The sequence below is a fragment of the Tripterygium wilfordii genome, chromosome 15, assembly GCF_013401445.1.
Source record: "Tripterygium wilfordii isolate XIE 37 chromosome 15, ASM1340144v1, whole genome shotgun sequence".
Lineage (NCBI taxonomy): Eukaryota > Viridiplantae > Streptophyta > Magnoliopsida > Celastrales > Celastraceae > Tripterygium > Tripterygium wilfordii.
In genome coordinates this window covers 1,668,560-1,683,835 of record NC_052246.1, presented here as the reverse complement: position 1 = coordinate 1,683,835, position 15,276 = coordinate 1,668,560, and the positions used below count along the sequence as shown (strand labels likewise).

General features: G+C 38.4%; 5 protein-coding genes across 7 annotated transcripts; 1 reads left to right on the top strand and 4 right to left on the bottom strand.

Moving 5' to 3' along the window:
- The first annotated feature begins 2,025 nt into the window (after positions 1-2,025).
- Positions 2,026-3,855, top strand: LOC120015929 (transcription factor bHLH162-like). 2 transcript variants are annotated; one of them, XR_005471857.1, is made up of 4 exons: positions 2,026-2,435; positions 2,807-3,160; positions 3,283-3,459; positions 3,837-3,855. XR_005471857.1 is itself a non-coding variant. In XM_038868436.1 (3 exons), exons 1-3 carry the CDS (start codon positions 2,292-2,294, stop codon positions 3,349-3,351), a joined length of 567 nt encoding a protein of 188 aa, XP_038724364.1. In that variant the 5' UTR covers positions 2,026-2,291; the 3' UTR covers positions 3,352-3,705. The 2 variants fall into 2 exon arrangements, 1 of the variants encoding a protein (XP_038724364.1); XM_038868436.1 differs by lacking the exon at positions 3,837-3,855 and having other exon boundaries at positions 3,283-3,705.
- A 1,196-nt stretch (positions 3,856-5,051) lies between these two features.
- On the bottom strand, positions 5,052-7,081 carry LOC120016821 (protein DSS1 HOMOLOG ON CHROMOSOME V-like). Its single transcript, XM_038869745.1, has 3 exons — positions 6,922-7,081; positions 6,662-6,769; positions 5,052-5,364 (listed from the first exon to the last, which is right to left on the bottom strand). Exons 2-3 carry the CDS (start codon positions 6,750-6,752, stop codon positions 5,237-5,239), a joined length of 219 nt encoding a protein of 72 aa, XP_038725673.1. The 5' UTR covers positions 6,753-6,769; positions 6,922-7,081; the 3' UTR covers positions 5,052-5,236.
- A 497-nt stretch (positions 7,082-7,578) lies between these two features.
- Positions 7,579-10,125, bottom strand: LOC120016817 (U-box domain-containing protein 19-like). The gene has a single exon (XM_038869741.1). It carries the CDS (start codon positions 9,898-9,900, stop codon positions 7,843-7,845), a length of 2,058 nt encoding a protein of 685 aa, XP_038725669.1. The 5' UTR covers positions 9,901-10,125; the 3' UTR covers positions 7,579-7,842.
- A 385-nt stretch (positions 10,126-10,510) lies between these two features.
- On the bottom strand, positions 10,511-13,991 carry LOC120016818 (benzaldehyde dehydrogenase, mitochondrial-like). The gene is made up of 11 exons (XM_038869742.1): positions 13,497-13,991; positions 13,014-13,148; positions 12,744-12,886; positions 12,491-12,644; positions 12,164-12,393; positions 11,936-12,025; positions 11,621-11,794; positions 11,404-11,541; positions 11,149-11,286; positions 11,000-11,061; positions 10,511-10,928 (listed from the first exon to the last, which is right to left on the bottom strand). The coding sequence occupies exons 1-11, from the start codon at positions 13,567-13,569 to the stop codon at positions 10,655-10,657; spliced, it is 1,611 nt and encodes a 536-aa protein (XP_038725670.1). The 5' UTR covers positions 13,570-13,991; the 3' UTR covers positions 10,511-10,654.
- Positions 13,992-14,065: 74 nt separating this feature from the next.
- Positions 14,066-15,214, bottom strand: LOC120016819. Of its 2 annotated transcripts, none has more exons than XM_038869743.1 (2): positions 14,346-15,214; positions 14,066-14,187 (listed from the first exon to the last, which is right to left on the bottom strand). In XM_038869743.1, exon 1 carries the CDS (start codon positions 15,044-15,046, stop codon positions 14,408-14,410), a length of 639 nt encoding a protein of 212 aa, XP_038725671.1. In that variant the 5' UTR covers positions 15,047-15,214; the 3' UTR covers positions 14,066-14,187; positions 14,346-14,407. The 2 variants fall into 2 exon arrangements, with proteins under 2 accessions (XP_038725671.1, XP_038725672.1); XM_038869744.1 differs by having other exon boundaries at positions 14,067-14,190.
- Between the last annotated feature and the right edge of the window lie 62 nt (positions 15,215-15,276).

Sequence of the window (15,276 nt, the reverse complement as noted above, 5' to 3'; positions counted from 1 at the left end):
AATAAAAAAAATAGAAGTGAAACTTTTTCCACCTTCAATAGCTCCTACATAAAGCTTTCTGAAATTGCGGCTGAACCGCTATCAAGTAGACAGTGATTCCGCTATAGCCGTTGTGTTGCTTGGTGAGGCGGTCGACACCAATAGCCTGCTTAGCAGAGACGCCATCCCTGACGCCTTGCCACACAGGCGACAATAGTGAAACATAAACTTTTTTTGAAACATTGAATCCTTCAGTTAGATATGATCATTTATTTCCCACTCGTGTTGCCATGCGCTCTAGATTTAGATCGAATGTTCAAAGGAGAAGCTTTTTATATCGTAGTTGTTATTAAAAAATGACGTGAGAGGAGTCTGGGTATTGGAAGTTTCTGAGATGGTTGCACTGAAAAGGGTCGATTTAAATTGTTACCCAAAGTATCTATAAAAAAAAGGGGGAAGAAAATTGTTCTCAAAAGTAATTAAAGTCATAATTATCTTCTTTGACCCACGTCGCTTTTAAAAATCTGAACACGCATCCAGGCCTCAACTAGACAAACTAGTGATGCCTACAAGTAGAATAATACTTCCTTTAATACGTGATGTCCTTTACTTTCTTCCTGTGACATTTTAGCTTAATTTGTTCCTTCTAGAACTTGTGTTTTCAGACCAAGCCTCCTCACCATAATCACGGAACCCTTTTGTCCAGAAAACACCAAAAGCCATGTCTTATTATCTTATTAGATTATACTCTCATAATAAGACAATAGTTAAAGACTTGGAATAGTGAACTACTGGACTTTGTTTGTTTGTCGTACGTCAGCGATAACGCAATGTTAGACCCTTGTTATCTGAAATTTTGGTCAGAAAACTATATTTCCATTGTTTAATTAAAATAAGCGTAGGTCAGCGTTTCCATTGTTGAATGAATGAAGTTTTTCGCATTTGAAATAGACAAGTCATTATTATATATATATATAACAAGTTTCCTTCAAGTGGGACAGGGGCTACAATCATTGTAAGTAAAAGTGGGCTATGATCACTTCTCAAAACCATGATGAATCATGATTTAAAACGCGTTATTGAGGATTTGTGTTGTTGTTAATATTAGAATATAATAGATTTAGTAACAAAATCATAAATCATAAATCATAAATCATAAATTTTATTTTCTAACCCAATATGTCAATCGGATAGCTGAGCTAACTCTAAATTTGGGTTGGCAACCCAAGAAGCTTCGCGTTAGTGACAGTTAAGATTGAAACGAAACTCATGCAGGGAGAATGAGGCTGAAGCCCACAAAAGATAATTAACTCTACAAAGCCTCTCATGGGCCTTTGGCCCATTAAAGAAAATAACGTCGAAACAACTGAACATGAGACGAAACTACCAGACATGAGAGTTGAACTTGCGAGCTTTCGTATTAGTATAGAGTTACCACAATCAACTTCATCATCCCAACCAAAGCTTCACCCTAAAATCCTAAACTTTCAACCCTAATATATTGTTTTGGAAATAAACTCATGACTTAACCTGATTTTGGGAAATTATAGTCAATTTTAACTATAATTAATGGCTGTAGCTATTCCCACTCCCTTTCAATTACATGCAATGGTTGCACCGGCCATCAGTTATACATATAATCTCCCAGACTATTGGCTAATTTGACATGTATATATACAATATACATACATACGTAAACGATTTTGTAATCTCCAACCAATAACAAACGTTGCATACTCAAAATAACAACCCTGAAACGGTGGTCGGTGAAACCGTGGGGTTTGCTTTTAGTAGTCAAGATTGAGCAGTCAAAGGACCAATTACAATGTCAGTATTGTGTGAGAGAGAGGGAGGGAGACAGGACAAATAAATATGAATACCAATTAATTCAATAGGACACCTAGCTATATATCTAAACAAGTTTGAATTTTGAATTTTTTTTTGTTTGACAAATTGACCACCAGTTGCGTTGGCTTTCTTGGTCATTTCTTTCACAACTCACTCATTCTCTTAATTTGTATAACCAAAGTACCAATATTGAAGAAGGAACTGTGAAGGCTAGCAGTTTCCTCTGTCACAATTCCTTGTCGCAACCCACTCTCTCCCTCCCCCCTTCAATAAACAGCTATATATTCCTTATATATATAGATATCTCTGCTTAGCTTCCATCAACTCATATTCTATATAAGCATATAAGGAACTTTATGCATTTCAGTTCTCTCTTATCTTTTATTTTCAGTTTTTCACCTTAAAATATAATTAAATTTGATTTGTTTGGAATTACTACTAGCTAGTTTCTCTGAGAATCAAAAATGAAGAAGAGAAGCATGAGTAGCAATTCACGGTCGAAAATAGATCGAAAGACGGTGGAGAAGAACAGAAGGATTCACATGAAAGGTCTATGCTTCAAGCTTGCTGCTCTCATTCCACATCACTACCTCAAATCCTCCGATAAGGTATATTTATATTTACACAGTCTGTCTTTGTTCATGATTAATGCGTTAATTAACTAGTATCATACTTAATCATCACCGTACATAAACCCTAAATTTCTCTGAATTGTCTAGAATCAGAGAAACCTTGGTGCCGTTCAGGCCATGTTAGAGGAAATGAATTATTGTTGCCTTGATAGATATCCATAAAAGTAGTAACAACTTTCACATCAGTAAAGTATGTCTGGCCTGTAAATGAAAAATAAAGCCCACAGTCTTGCTAGAACCACTATACAATAACGCAAACTATATGTCATTATTGTACAATCTATATATGTGTATATATATATTGATTGATTGATATTAATTTCACATGTGTATGTATACCTCATCAGGACATGCTATCACAACAAGATCAACTTGATCATGCTACCTCTTACATAAGACATCTAAGAGAAAGAGTAGAGAGACTGAATGACAGAAAGGAACGAGCGACGAGGTCGAAAACAGAAAACAATTTAACGGAGGATCATAATAACATGATGATTGGGATTGGATCAACCTCAACAATACCAACATTTGAATTAAGGGAATTGGGTTCTATCATAGAAGTGATATTGATAAGTGGGGTTATCAGGAACTTCATGCTCTATGAAGTTGTTAGTATTCTTGAACAAGAAGGGGCAGAGGTTGTTAGTGCTAGCTTTACAACTGTTGGTGATAAGGTCTTTCAGACAATCCATGCTCAGGTACTTCAATTATATTATACATATGTATGTGTATGTGTTTCAACTCTATCTCTATATATATATATATGTACATATATTATTTGCTAATAAATGTGACTCTTTATGTTATGAAATATGTGTAGGTTAGGATTCCTAGGCTTGGAGTGGAGATTTCAAGAGTCAACCAGAGACTGCAAGACCTGATTTACTGATCAAAGCTGTTGTAGATTTGATGATCATCAAGATCTCCATGGAAATGAGAACAATTTATTTGCTGTGCTGGACACTGGATGCTGAGTGAGCATATATATATATATATAGAGAGAGAGAGAGAGAGAGAGAGAGAGATTGTAGTATACTGCATGGGAATAGTATATATATTTGGAACACCTCGTCCTATTCTGCAACTCATTTTTCTCCTTTTTTTGCCCCATATTATAAGCAGTCTCTGTGGGGTTTGGGTTTATTTGCTGGGTTACTGTACTTATTTGTTTGAGCCTATGGCTTGTCTTCTATGGCTTGTTAAAGCCTTCTATCAATAATATACCATGATTTATCAAAAAAAAGAAAGAAGGTATAAGCATTCCCCTGTAAACCATAATAAAAGCGCAAATAGATACTCGTTAAATAGATATTGGTTCTTACTTGCATATATAATCAACAAAACAAGCTCGTTGATCCTTTTCACTGTAATAACTATATATATATATATATATCTTTTTTTTTTTTTCTAATTTAGAGTTAAACCAGTGTAGTGATGAGGGGGATGAACAATGGCAACAATAAAAAGGTGAGAACCTCATAACTTGTAGAGAGAATAAATTAATGAGATGAAGGATAATTAACATGCATTATATGACATATATTGTAGTTTCGATCAAGCAAAACTCAAAATTCAAAACTCTCCTTGAATTCTAACTGTGAGGATTTTACGGGGCATTTGGTTCATAATTGTGTGAGATGAGCATGAGATGAGGAGGACATGAGTGCGAGGTGAGTGTAAGATGAGTATGGGGTGAGCATTGTCATGTTTGGTATAAAATAAAGAATGAGCATGAGTGTGAGAATATTAATGGTACAATTTCCATATTACCTTTTTTCTTTTTAGAAAATAAAACAATATTTTATAACAAGTATAAATAATCTTTTACACATCAAAACTCATTCTCCCTTCCCTTATGGAGAATAGCTATTCTCACCATTTTGATGAGCTTGGTTAGAAGTTGAAATGAGTTTGAGATTTCACCCTCCAAAACTCAATCAAACAAGATAATATACTAACCTCATCCTCATTCCCCCTCCAAAACATCAATCAAATGCCCCGTTAGGATATTGGGTAGACGTAGGTTGTATAAATTCCATTGAATGCATGTTGGCAATTTCTGACAAACATGTGTTGTAATTCGTCATTTTAGAACCCATATGGATCAAGGAGTTTGTTTGAACTTTGAAGAAGTAGGACCTCAATCCGTCCACGGGTGCTTGATTTTCGTTTCTCATGGATATTATTGATACCGTATATGATATATCCATTGAGTAATGGTGGTTTATTGTTGATGGACGATGGTGGTTATGACTGGTCAATAATGGTTCTCCATGGATTGCGTGTTTGGACCTTCGACTGCAGAGTTGAAGAACCATCTCCACTGTGTACAGAGCATGTGTTCAACATGCAGGTTAAGCACTGATTGTTGAAAGAGGGAAGCTACTACGTGCAGAAAATGTTCGCCACATATACGGGTTGACTACCCAAAACAGGGAAATTCTCTGAATTATCAATTTGGCACAATTACCAAATTAGCTCATTTTGACTGTTAGTGTGCAAATTAGAACCAGGCCCATCTTTCGATGATGAAATGAGATATTAACCCTGACGAAGGTTAGAAAAATGCATTTCAAGCATAACTGGAACTCAATGCGAAGTTAACGATACTTTAATTAATCAATAGCCTAAAACATTCCACCACAATAAGACCATGCAATAGCAGCCTCCAAATTTAAAGTTAATATATAGAATATACCAACGAAAGTTTGAAAAGCATAAGCATAATTTCTGGAAAGGACAACTTGTAGCTGCAACTAAGTGATTAAGTCAGCTCACTTCTTCTCATTGTTGCTCTCCAGTTCCCTTCTCAACTGCAGTGAGAAGTCATCATTGACATCATCGTCATCCCAATCATCTTCCCACTGCTGCGGTTCATTTGCTTCGTTCTTGTCCTCCCACTCTGTCATCAAAATAAAATTAGAACTATAAACAGCCAAGAAGGTAAAATGTGAACATTATAGAGACATATATGAGAAGTCAAGTTCTCCAACCAAATTAAAGATAATGAAATGCGCCGATAGAATTTTGCACTTAACGATGATACAACAAAATACACTAATAAGATTGAAAGAATAACAAAATGTGGCAGAAGAGCAATATATCACGGATTACTTTATCCTTTTAACTCTTTTGCTTCTAATTTCCAGGCTTATTAGTTATCTGCATACTTTGGTGTCTATTCTGCAACTATCTCAGATTTTTGTTTCTCCCTCTATCACACACACACTCTCTCTCGATTTTCCTTTGGTCCTCTGGTCCAACCAGCTACATATCTCCGGATTTATTTTCAGAATGCAATGACTTCCCTCTCCTCATCTCTCTTCCCATTAAAGCCCTTTTGTTCCTCTGTTTTTGTCTAGAGAGTACCCACCCATGTGTTTCTTCTCGTTCCTAAACACACTTTATGGTGAAAGAACAATTGGGAAAAGTTCAGCCGATTTTTAAGTTCATGCGAAAACAGATCTCTCAATCATCCACATTTTGTTACAATGGAGCATTTAGGTTATCCTGACCCAAAAGAAACACCATCTCCTTTGTACAACTAGTTCGTTCACCAGATAGGAAGAAGTTGCAGGAATTTGTAACCATTAATAACCACTATGCCAGAGTAACTGTCCTGACTTTCAAGGATCAGTTATTAGGACAAAAGCCAAAGCACATCAGAAAAATCATGCATCACAGATTTGAAACCCCAGTCGTTTCCTCAAACATTGTTTATGATTTTATAATTATCCATTGTGTAAAAATTTCTGAACAAAAACCCAGGTTTCTAACAGAAAATGTAACCCTAAACTTAATGGATTTTATTTAAACCAAACTGACAGGTGCAGCTGCAGCAGCAAGTGAATTTTGTCTGCAAAAATCCTCCTAAAAAGTAACCTTAGTATAAAAACAGAAGACAATATGATTCTTTTAGTTCACCAAAAACTACATCAAGAGTAGATTAAATTAGGCTAGAATTAAGTGCTTCTGACTCTATTCCCATTAATCTTCCTAACTTCACAACCCTAATTCCGATGTATGTCTCAATTAATAGTACCTTGCGCATCAACATTAACAACCAATCATGGGCCATTCCATTCATCTACTTGCTCAGCACTTCAAAGAGTTGAACCAACAGGAAGGAGGAATAATGGATTTCATACAATTTATTTTTAAAAAAAAAACTAAAAAGAAAATAAAGGGATATCGTGTACCTTCATTGATCTCAAACTCCTCAAACTCATCGTCATCCTCAAACAGGTCTATCTTCACATCCTCAGTCGCTTGTTTCGGTTCGATCGCCATTCTAAACGGACTAATTCCTGCAATCGTAAAAGTAATAGTGTAAAATCTTGCTCGGAACCCGTATGGAGGATTTGAGCAGAAACCCTAGTTTTAATATAATCCGAAGCAATCAAAGTATACTGTACACGAAGGTGCTACCTACTGCGAACGATATAAGAATTGAACTTACAAAGAGATTCTTATGCTCTGGAGAATCTGGCTTCTGCTTGATTGCTTGAACGTTCTGCTTCAGACGGGGATTATACAACTTCGCCGAGTGACCAAGGTCAAAGACTCAAAGAGGTCGACCAGATACGACGTTTCTATGGGACCCATCCCACACAATTTAACAGCCGTTGGATTTTGAAGCACGTTAATGACCATTAGATCTGTTTAACAATAGTAAGGATATATTGACTCTATTCATTTAAAACAAATACGACGTTTCGTTCCTCCATTCCACTCTCTGTGACTTTTTGATCTGTGGTTATGAGTGTTGTTAAAGATTTGATCTTTGGGTCTAAGAAAATATTTCGGCTGTGAAAGATTTGTGGGTTTTAGTCCTCTGTGTGATCCATGGCGGACATAGTGAATCTTGGCGAAGCGGATCTAATTAGCGGACCGGGCTGTGGAAGCTGCAGATGAGTCCACCAGTTCGATTAAGCAGGAGGGTGCGGAAATCAAATCATCTCAGCCACTATGAACTCTCCCGATCAGTGCAACGGCAAGTATCTATTTATCTATCTCTTGAATTATGGGAGAGAGTCATAGAGTGTCTAGGGATGGATTAATAGCCAATGGGGTCTCTTGACGCCTTCTTTTTCTTTTCATCGGACATCTAAGGAAGAAGAATGGGAAAAACTCACAACTTTTCATTATTGTTGAACATACATCATCCTATAATATGAAAAAGAATCAAGATAGGAACATATATGGTGGTATTTACCTAAACTAGAGGTGGCCCAATTGACAGGGATTAGCTCTTGCAAAAAGTGAGCTAATACCCTAAACTTAGAATCGTAAATGAGGCAGAAAAAAACTAAAGCCACACACAAGAAGGAAGAATTTACAGGTATTTTACACATGGAGATGCAGAAGAATGGCACATGAATCACCGCACATGAACTGGCCTTTCAAGTGAAGCTGCAGAATCAATGAACTCAGAAGAGGTGCTTGTTTTATGGAACTGGTGAAGTATTTTTATTAGAGCTCGAGCCTTTCTGGTAGCATGAGATGTGCCATTTGTTATAATTGAATACAGTGAAGCCATTAGAGAAGTTTCCTTTGCTAAAGCTGCAATCACTTCCACACCACCAAATTTGCACAAAGATAACATAATTGAAACACAATACTCCTTGGCAGCTCTGGTAATTGTCAGTGACTGCAAAATCCGAGTAATTATAGTCAAAGCCGGAGTTTCTAGTACTGCTAATGTGCCATTGAAGCTCTCGGCTAAACCAGCAAGCACGGCTAGTGAATCTTCTACAAGTTCAGATTTGTCCGAGGAAACCAATATATCTACAAGCAATGGAACAGTACCAGCTTCAATCACTCTCTGATGATTTCCTGGATTAAGAAGTACGAAAATCGATGCCACAGCGTTCTTTTTGCCGCAAGTTGTTCCATCCTTGATGAGCTCCACAAGACCTGAAATTAGTCCTGGTGTTTCTCCAATAAGTTCCCGGTACTGCTTCATCGAAGAAAGGTAGAATACGATGGCGGCAGCGATCTGTCTTGACTCTAAAGTTAGTCCCTGCTTAAGGACTGCAAGGATCGATTTCAATCCCCCATTCTCGATTATCTCCTCCTTGCCAGTGATGTACTTTGATAGCTTCAATAAAGCTGAAATTGCATTCTCTTGCATGAAATGATCCTCTGAAGATGTAATAAGGTTCAAGAGAGACAGGACAGCCCCTGCTTCTATCAAGCAAGATCGATTATAAATGTTCGACTTTGCAAGCAAGCGAATTTCGTAAGCAGCCTTGTTTTTCTGGTCATTTGTACCGAAAACCAGTCGTCTAGAAAGAAATCTAGATAGGAATTTCGCAGCATTTTCACCTGCTGGACTACCTGGAACAATTGTTCTCGTAATGTCGCGACATCTATTTCCTGAGTTGGCCTGAGAAATGCCATTATTGAGACAGAATTGTTGGATTAGCTTTCTGAGAGTGGTATTGGGTAGTAATTCGATGTTTGTTAGCTTCTCCCCTGTTCTGGGGCATGTTTTGTTTCCCACTTCGAGCCATCTTTGAATCGACGATCGATCATAAGTCTGCCCCGTCGATAAAGTCACTGGATCAGTCATGAGCTCGAGCGAAATGGGGCATCGAATGTCTTCAGGAATCAAGCAACCAAGTGTCTCCATTTGACACTTCACTACAGGTGGATTTTTCTTGCGATAATCCAAGGTCTCGAACATGATTACTCTGCAGTAACTAAGGAACGCAACCAAGCTACTTAAGAATGCGACCTCTCTGTTGTCATAATCTGAATATTGAAGATCAATCTCTTCTTGCAAGAATTCAATCTCCTTGTTACAATCTTTCCAGCTTTTGATCTCAATATAATCAAGAACACGCTTCATAAATCTCAAATCCGGCTCGATACCCTTCTCGAATTGATTCAACATGGAAAGCAATAGTTTCATTGCGCATTGATCTTCACATTCAACTTCAAGTCTTGCTTTCCTTGCTTGCTTACCAACCAATTCAACCAACTCCTTCACTTCACCACTTACATGGATAGCAGTCAGAGGCAAGACATCGAGTGCGGTTGCGATCGATCTAATTAGGACCATGAATTGTGTTGCGACAAACTCCGACTTCATTAGCATCCATAGCCTTGCACCTTCACTCGCACAATCCTCCAGCAAGAATAGGATTTTTTGAAAATTTATGTGAAATTCAGAGAAGCAAAGAACAGTCGAGTCCGAGAGTGTCAATCCACGGTCTCGGATTTCTTCGAAGAATATGAGAAGAACTCCAATTTTTCGAATTGTTTCGCGAGAATTTCTATGTTGGGTGGCAAAGAATTTTGATTGGTGATTGCATATGTTGTGAGAGAGGATGATCAGAGAGCGGAGAAGTGTCGCCGGAGCAATGCCTTCACAAGGGTGAACAGCCGGGAATGATAAAATCCGGCGATCAATCCGATTGAAATTTCCGATCATTGAAGAGAAATAGAGGAGCTCTGTTTTTCAGTTTTGAGTTTTTGTCTTGTTGAGCGTAAGTAGCGGATATATAATGTATTATATTGTAACACGTGTGCAGAGACACGTGGCTGATGATCAAGTGTTAGTGACTGCTTCGTTGACTTGGAAGAGACTGGATATATTGAAACACGTGTCATTAGTCAATTCGATGTCTGGTGGGGCTCACAAACCGACCCTTAAACGTGGTGTCGTTTCTTGATGACACGTATGCTTTCCATGCATCTCTGATTGATTATGATTAGTTGTCGTATTAACAAGTCATTTTGGCCACAAATACTGGAATGACAACAGATTATCCATTTAAGCAAATGAAGACGTCCACTAATACGGAGTGGACTTACTCTAACTACGTGGACCAATCAATTCATGACTAATATAATGACAACTGAGGTAGTTTCCCCGCTCCCGTCAACGGAATTTATTTTTTTTGGTGCCATCCTCGTGGATCAAAGGCTCTGTAATTGTTTGGTGGTGCAGAAAGGAGTAACTCGTGTATCTTTGTAGGTGAAAATTTCTCGGAACCATCGTTATGGGTCAAAAGCCTTATAATTGTTTGGTGCTTGTAAAATCGAGGAACTCACGTATCTTTGATTATTCAAATGCAAAATACACATATCAGAAGTTGCAATAAGTTTAGGGTTCAGGGACGGTGTCCCTATACACAACAGAAGAAGCTCCACAAGGAGCTTGGAATGTGACAGAGACAACCAAGCTACAGCCATGCTGGATTCTTGAGAGGAGTAACAACTGCCTTGACTTGCAAGTAATTCTCAAGGCTATAGATCCCCTTTTCCCTGCCAATACCACTCATCTTATACCCACCAAAAGGAATTGCAGCATCGAAGACGTCGAAGCAATTGACCCAAACAGTCCCAACCCTCAGCGCCCGCGATAGAGTGTTCGCAGTGTCAATGTTCTTGGTGAAAACTCCTGCTGCCAGACCATAGCGCGTTGAGTTCGCCCTTCTAATCACTTCATCAAGATCCCTGTGTAAATACACTGTCAATAATCAGCCTTTGATTTGTTTCATAATAATGTCTATTTGTTCCAAACTCACTTGAACTTTAAGATGGACTGGACTGGACCAAATATCTCATCCTTAGCTATCAACATGTCATCCTATATATAAGCAAGGCAGAGTCATGTTACTTGAAATTGGGGCAGGCAATCATAGTTGTGGAGTGAATAATATATCTATATCTATACCTGAACATTTGAGAAGACAGTGGGCTTGATGAAGTAGCCTCGGGAGCCGAATCTCTCGCCTCCACATTCAAGAGTAGCATTGCTTTCAATGCCAGATCTTATGTACCTGAGTATCTTCTCAAATTGCTCCTTGTCAATCTGATAACATTCATTTGGGGGCAATGGATCAATCAATAACAGGAGCAGATACACCTTCGAATGTATAAATTAGTCAAAATGATTAGTTGCAGAAACTCAGCAAGAGAGAGTACGTACCTGAGGACCTTGCTCCACGCCTGCCTTGAAGTTATCGCCAACAACTCGTCTCATAGCACGTGCTTTTGATTTCTCTATGAACTCATCATATACGCGTTCATGAACGAATGTACGAGACCCAGCACAACAGCATTGACCCTGCAAGAGATTCGTATCTAATCGAAGTCTTCATACCCATTAAATATTCCTGCATTGTGTAAAGATTCAAGGAGCAAACCTGATTGAAGAAGAGGGCGAAGTGAGCAAGCTCCACAGCCTGATCAATATCAGCATCCTCGCATACTATAAAAGGTGATTTCCCTCCTAGCTCCAAAGTCACTGGCTTAAGATTGCTTTTTGCGGCCAATTCAAGCACAATCTTGCCGGTATCAGTAGATCCTGTGAAAGAGAGCTGCAATATAGCAGTTGCAGGAGTGATTATATAGTATGTGAAGCAGTCTAAGAAAATATTTACGTGATCAAGAGTAGATGAAAATTAGAACAAGTTAACGAGCCTATTACGCAACAATGATCGTAGTAAGCTCTAAGGTACCTTGTCTACATCCATATGGCTGGCAAGTGCTGCACCAGCAGTTGGACCATAGCCAGAAACGATATTCAGAACGCCAGGAGGAAGACCAGCCTGTCGTGAAGGATGTAATTCAGATGTGAAGGTATGAACTCAATAACATTATACTCAATTAATAGGAAACTAGAGGAAACTGCAGTACTACTACCATTGCTGATCCAAATAAAACAATGGAACGATTTTCGGTATTACCTCGTGGAAAAGCTTTCCCACATAGAGAGCGGTCAATGGAGTTTGCTCTGCAGTCTTTAAAACAACAGTATTACCACAAGCAAGTGCAGGCCCAACTTTCCAAGCAAACAGGATAAGCGGAAAGTTCCATGGAATAATTTGTCCAGCAACGCCGATTGGTTCGTGTAACGTTTGAATGTGATAATCACCATCAGCAGGAGCTGTTAGCCCATGGATCTTGTCTGCCCAACCTGGAGAATTTGAGGATGAAATCATCTGCAAAATTTTGTGATAGAAGTAACAAAGGGGAAAAAAAAGAAGACAGTGTATGCATTTTTATAAGCCCACCAGCATAGTAGTGAAATAGACGCGACAAGGATGGCAATTCAGACATAGCTGCCTGTTCATAAGGCTTTCCAGTATTCCATGCCTCCAGAGCTGCAAGCTCATCACTGTGTTTCTCAACCAAATCTGCAAACCGTAACATTATTCGTGACCTTTCCTGGAAACAAAAAATCCATGTGAGAAGTATAAATATTCAACTAATCAGCGATATTGTGATTATGATGCAGCAAAGTAGTGGAATCTTGGATTGGCTTACATAAGCACTCATTTTTGGCCAAGGTCCCTCATCAAAAGCCTTACGAGCAGAAGCTACTGCACGGTTAATATCTTCTGCATCACCTTCTGCAACATGAGCAATCACTTCTGCAGTACGTGGATCGTAGGCGGGGAATGTTTTCCCTAAGAACATAAGGAATTCAAATCTCAGTTTTGTAACCTAAGAAGAAAAATGACACAAATATTGAAAATCAAACAATTTGAATCCTTCCAGCAAACAAAGAAGCTCATTCTAGTAAGAACGAATCACCTGATGCTGCATCGACGAACTGGCCGTTGATCAAATTTTGTTTGTAAGTTACTTGAACGGGAGGGACAATCACTTCTTCAGGCAATGCAGCTGTGCTAAACCTGCAGATACTTCTTCCCCTGCCAGAAATTCTTCCTGGAGAACAAATGTCCAAAGAAATTTGAAAGTAAAACAAGAAATATGTTGACAGATAAAATTTACAGGATTTGTTTCTTTCCTAAACAAAATAAACTCTCAGATGCACAGAAAACTGATCAAAGCACAAAGGGTTCACTAGCTTTACTTTTCATAATCAAATAATTATATTAGAATCCCTAAACATTAACATTGGGTTTTACATAAAACACAGTTTGAGGGTGAGAATTCAATGGCAGATGAAGAAACAAATTGTACTCTTGCAGGAAAAATAAAAACTGTAGTGTGATGATCAATCAACTATTAAAAATCAACGGTAATCAGAGAAAAGAAAGGACAGATGGTCACCTAGACAGAGAAGCCGTGAAGCAGAAAAAGACAGAGAAAGCAAGGAAGAGAAGCGTTGAGCTGGCATGGCCATACAGAGAACTCACTTCTGCTTCTTTTTCTTGAGATAGATGTCAGTTATGTTCAGTAGTCACACCTAAATATACTAACAAAACATCTTTATCTCCACCCTGTACTGTTTTCTCAGGTTGTCACTACTACTACCAACTACGTCCAGCTATTCAGTTGTCCAACTTTAGAAGTTAAAAAAATATTCAAGATAGAAGACAAATGGAGGAAAATTTAAGCCGGCTATCTTTTTATATGATTAAGGTCATTATGATGCATCATCATGTGATTGGGGTTATCTAGTAACTGCCACTCACAACTTATTTTCGTTATCTAGATAAAATAAAGAAAGAAAACTCAAAGCAAAAGATAGATGAAGATCCCAAAAATTAATCAAGCATTTATTCATAATCCACTCCACAATTCAACATCCATACAAACTTTTATTTCTTTTATTTTTTACGTAAGGACTCCATAAATGGGCAAGACAATACAAAAGTTAACAACTTCATCCACCTGCTGTTTGAAGCAGTATGTTCTTCCGCCAGGAATTGAAAAGATGCAGAGATTGCTGGGGAACTCCATTGGTCAGTCCAAGCAATGTCAGCCGCCCATCTAGCGATTTTATACGACCACAAATTGGCTTCTAGCAAGACGATAGTGTTAGAAATAGAACCTTCGTAGACAACACAAATAACATAGCAAAATAAACATGGCAAATTGGCAATCAAAAATAGAGAGAAAAAAGAAGAAATAGAAAGAAGAACACGAGATTTTACGTGGTTCCACAAAAGTGCCTACCTCCACGGAGTCTATGACTTATTTTCGATGAACTTACAATCAGTAGACTAGGAATCCATGGATCAGTAAAATTTCTTTTTGATCAGTTTCTTGATACATCTTTCCTTTATACTAACAATCTTTCCTATAGTAGAACCTTTCATCCTGGTACCAGCGGGAGCATCATAATCATCATAATCATAGTCTAGGGGCGATCTCTTGTTTAGAGCTCCAAGCAACAAATTATAAGAGAATGGATCCAAGACCGTAACCCCGATATTTAAAATCCCCTGTGGTGTACCTGACGGTCGTCGCACTTGAATCGCCCTAAACGAACCCTTCATGCCGTCACGGTGACTGCTGCGGTTGATAAAGTTTTCAAGCAAAACGGTTGCTGTACCAACCAACTTGTCCCCAAAACGTCCAACAGCGTAAATTTCAAACACCAACGTGGAGCAAGAGTAGTCATGCAGCAGCCTCTCTTCGTCGACCATGAAAACAACCTTGTCATTCCAGGTTGGAAAAACGCCTCCTTTGGTATCTATCCTGGAAAACCCCTTTCTGTTTGGGTCAATCCAGGCGACAACATAGGTCTCCATGGTGGGAGTGATGGGTTTGAGATCCTGGGCAGATATATGGTTTTCAACCTTCATGGCAGAATTGGTAAACTGGGTTTTGAGGGTTTTGGGTTGGTGGTGAGTATCGTAGGTTTTGAAAAGCATCTTCGATGTATTGACGAAGCAAGAAGGAGACTAGGAAAGAATGGTGAATGAATCTTCTCCAACACTCTGTGATGAACAAGGAAAGACTGTGATGAATGGAAAGATTGTGAATGACGCCTTACTTATACTGTTGTTTAGGATTTTATCTCCTAATAAGAGTCGGATAGAATTCTCCTAAGGCCAACTGAAATCCAGTAGTTCTCAGGTAAAGTTAAGCCCACATGTTGTAT

Bases quoted from the DNA above. Each gene is read 5' to 3' on its own strand.
- LOC120015929 (XM_038868436.1), top strand. From the start codon at position 2,292: ATGAAGAAGAGAAGCATGAGTAGCAATTCACGGTCGAAAATAGATCGA. The intron at 2,436-2,806 runs GTATATTTATAT...ATACCTCATCAG, and splicing joins ACCTCAAATCCTCCGATAAG to GACATGCTATCACAACAAGA. The intron at 3,161-3,282 runs GTACTTCAATTA...AAATATGTGTAG, and splicing joins TTCAGACAATCCATGCTCAG to GTTAGGATTCCTAGGCTTGG.
- LOC120016821 (XM_038869745.1), bottom strand. From the start codon at position 6,752: ATGGCGATCGAACCGAAACAAGCGACTGAGGATGTGAAGATAGACCTG. The intron at 5,365-6,661 runs GTACACGATATC...TTTTGATGACAG, and splicing joins GGAGTTTGAGATCAATGAAG to AGTGGGAGGACAAGAACGAA.
- LOC120016817 (XM_038869741.1), bottom strand. From the start codon at position 9,900: ATGATCGGAAATTTCAATCGGATTGATCGCCGGATTTTATCATTCCCG.
- LOC120016818 (XM_038869742.1), bottom strand. From the start codon at position 13,569: ATGGCCATGCCAGCTCAACGCTTCTCTTCCTTGCTTTCTCTGTCTTTT. The intron at 13,149-13,496 runs GTGACCATCTGT...TTTGTTCTCCAG, and splicing joins TTCACGGCTTCTCTGTCTAG to GAAGAATTTCTGGCAGGGGA. The intron at 12,026-12,163 runs GTAATACCGAAA...CCTTCACGACAG, and splicing joins TGGGAAAGCTTTTCCACGAG to GCTGGTCTTCCTCCTGGCGT.
- LOC120016819 (XM_038869743.1), bottom strand. From the start codon at position 15,046: ATGCTTTTCAAAACCTACGATACTCACCACCAACCCAAAACCCTCAAA.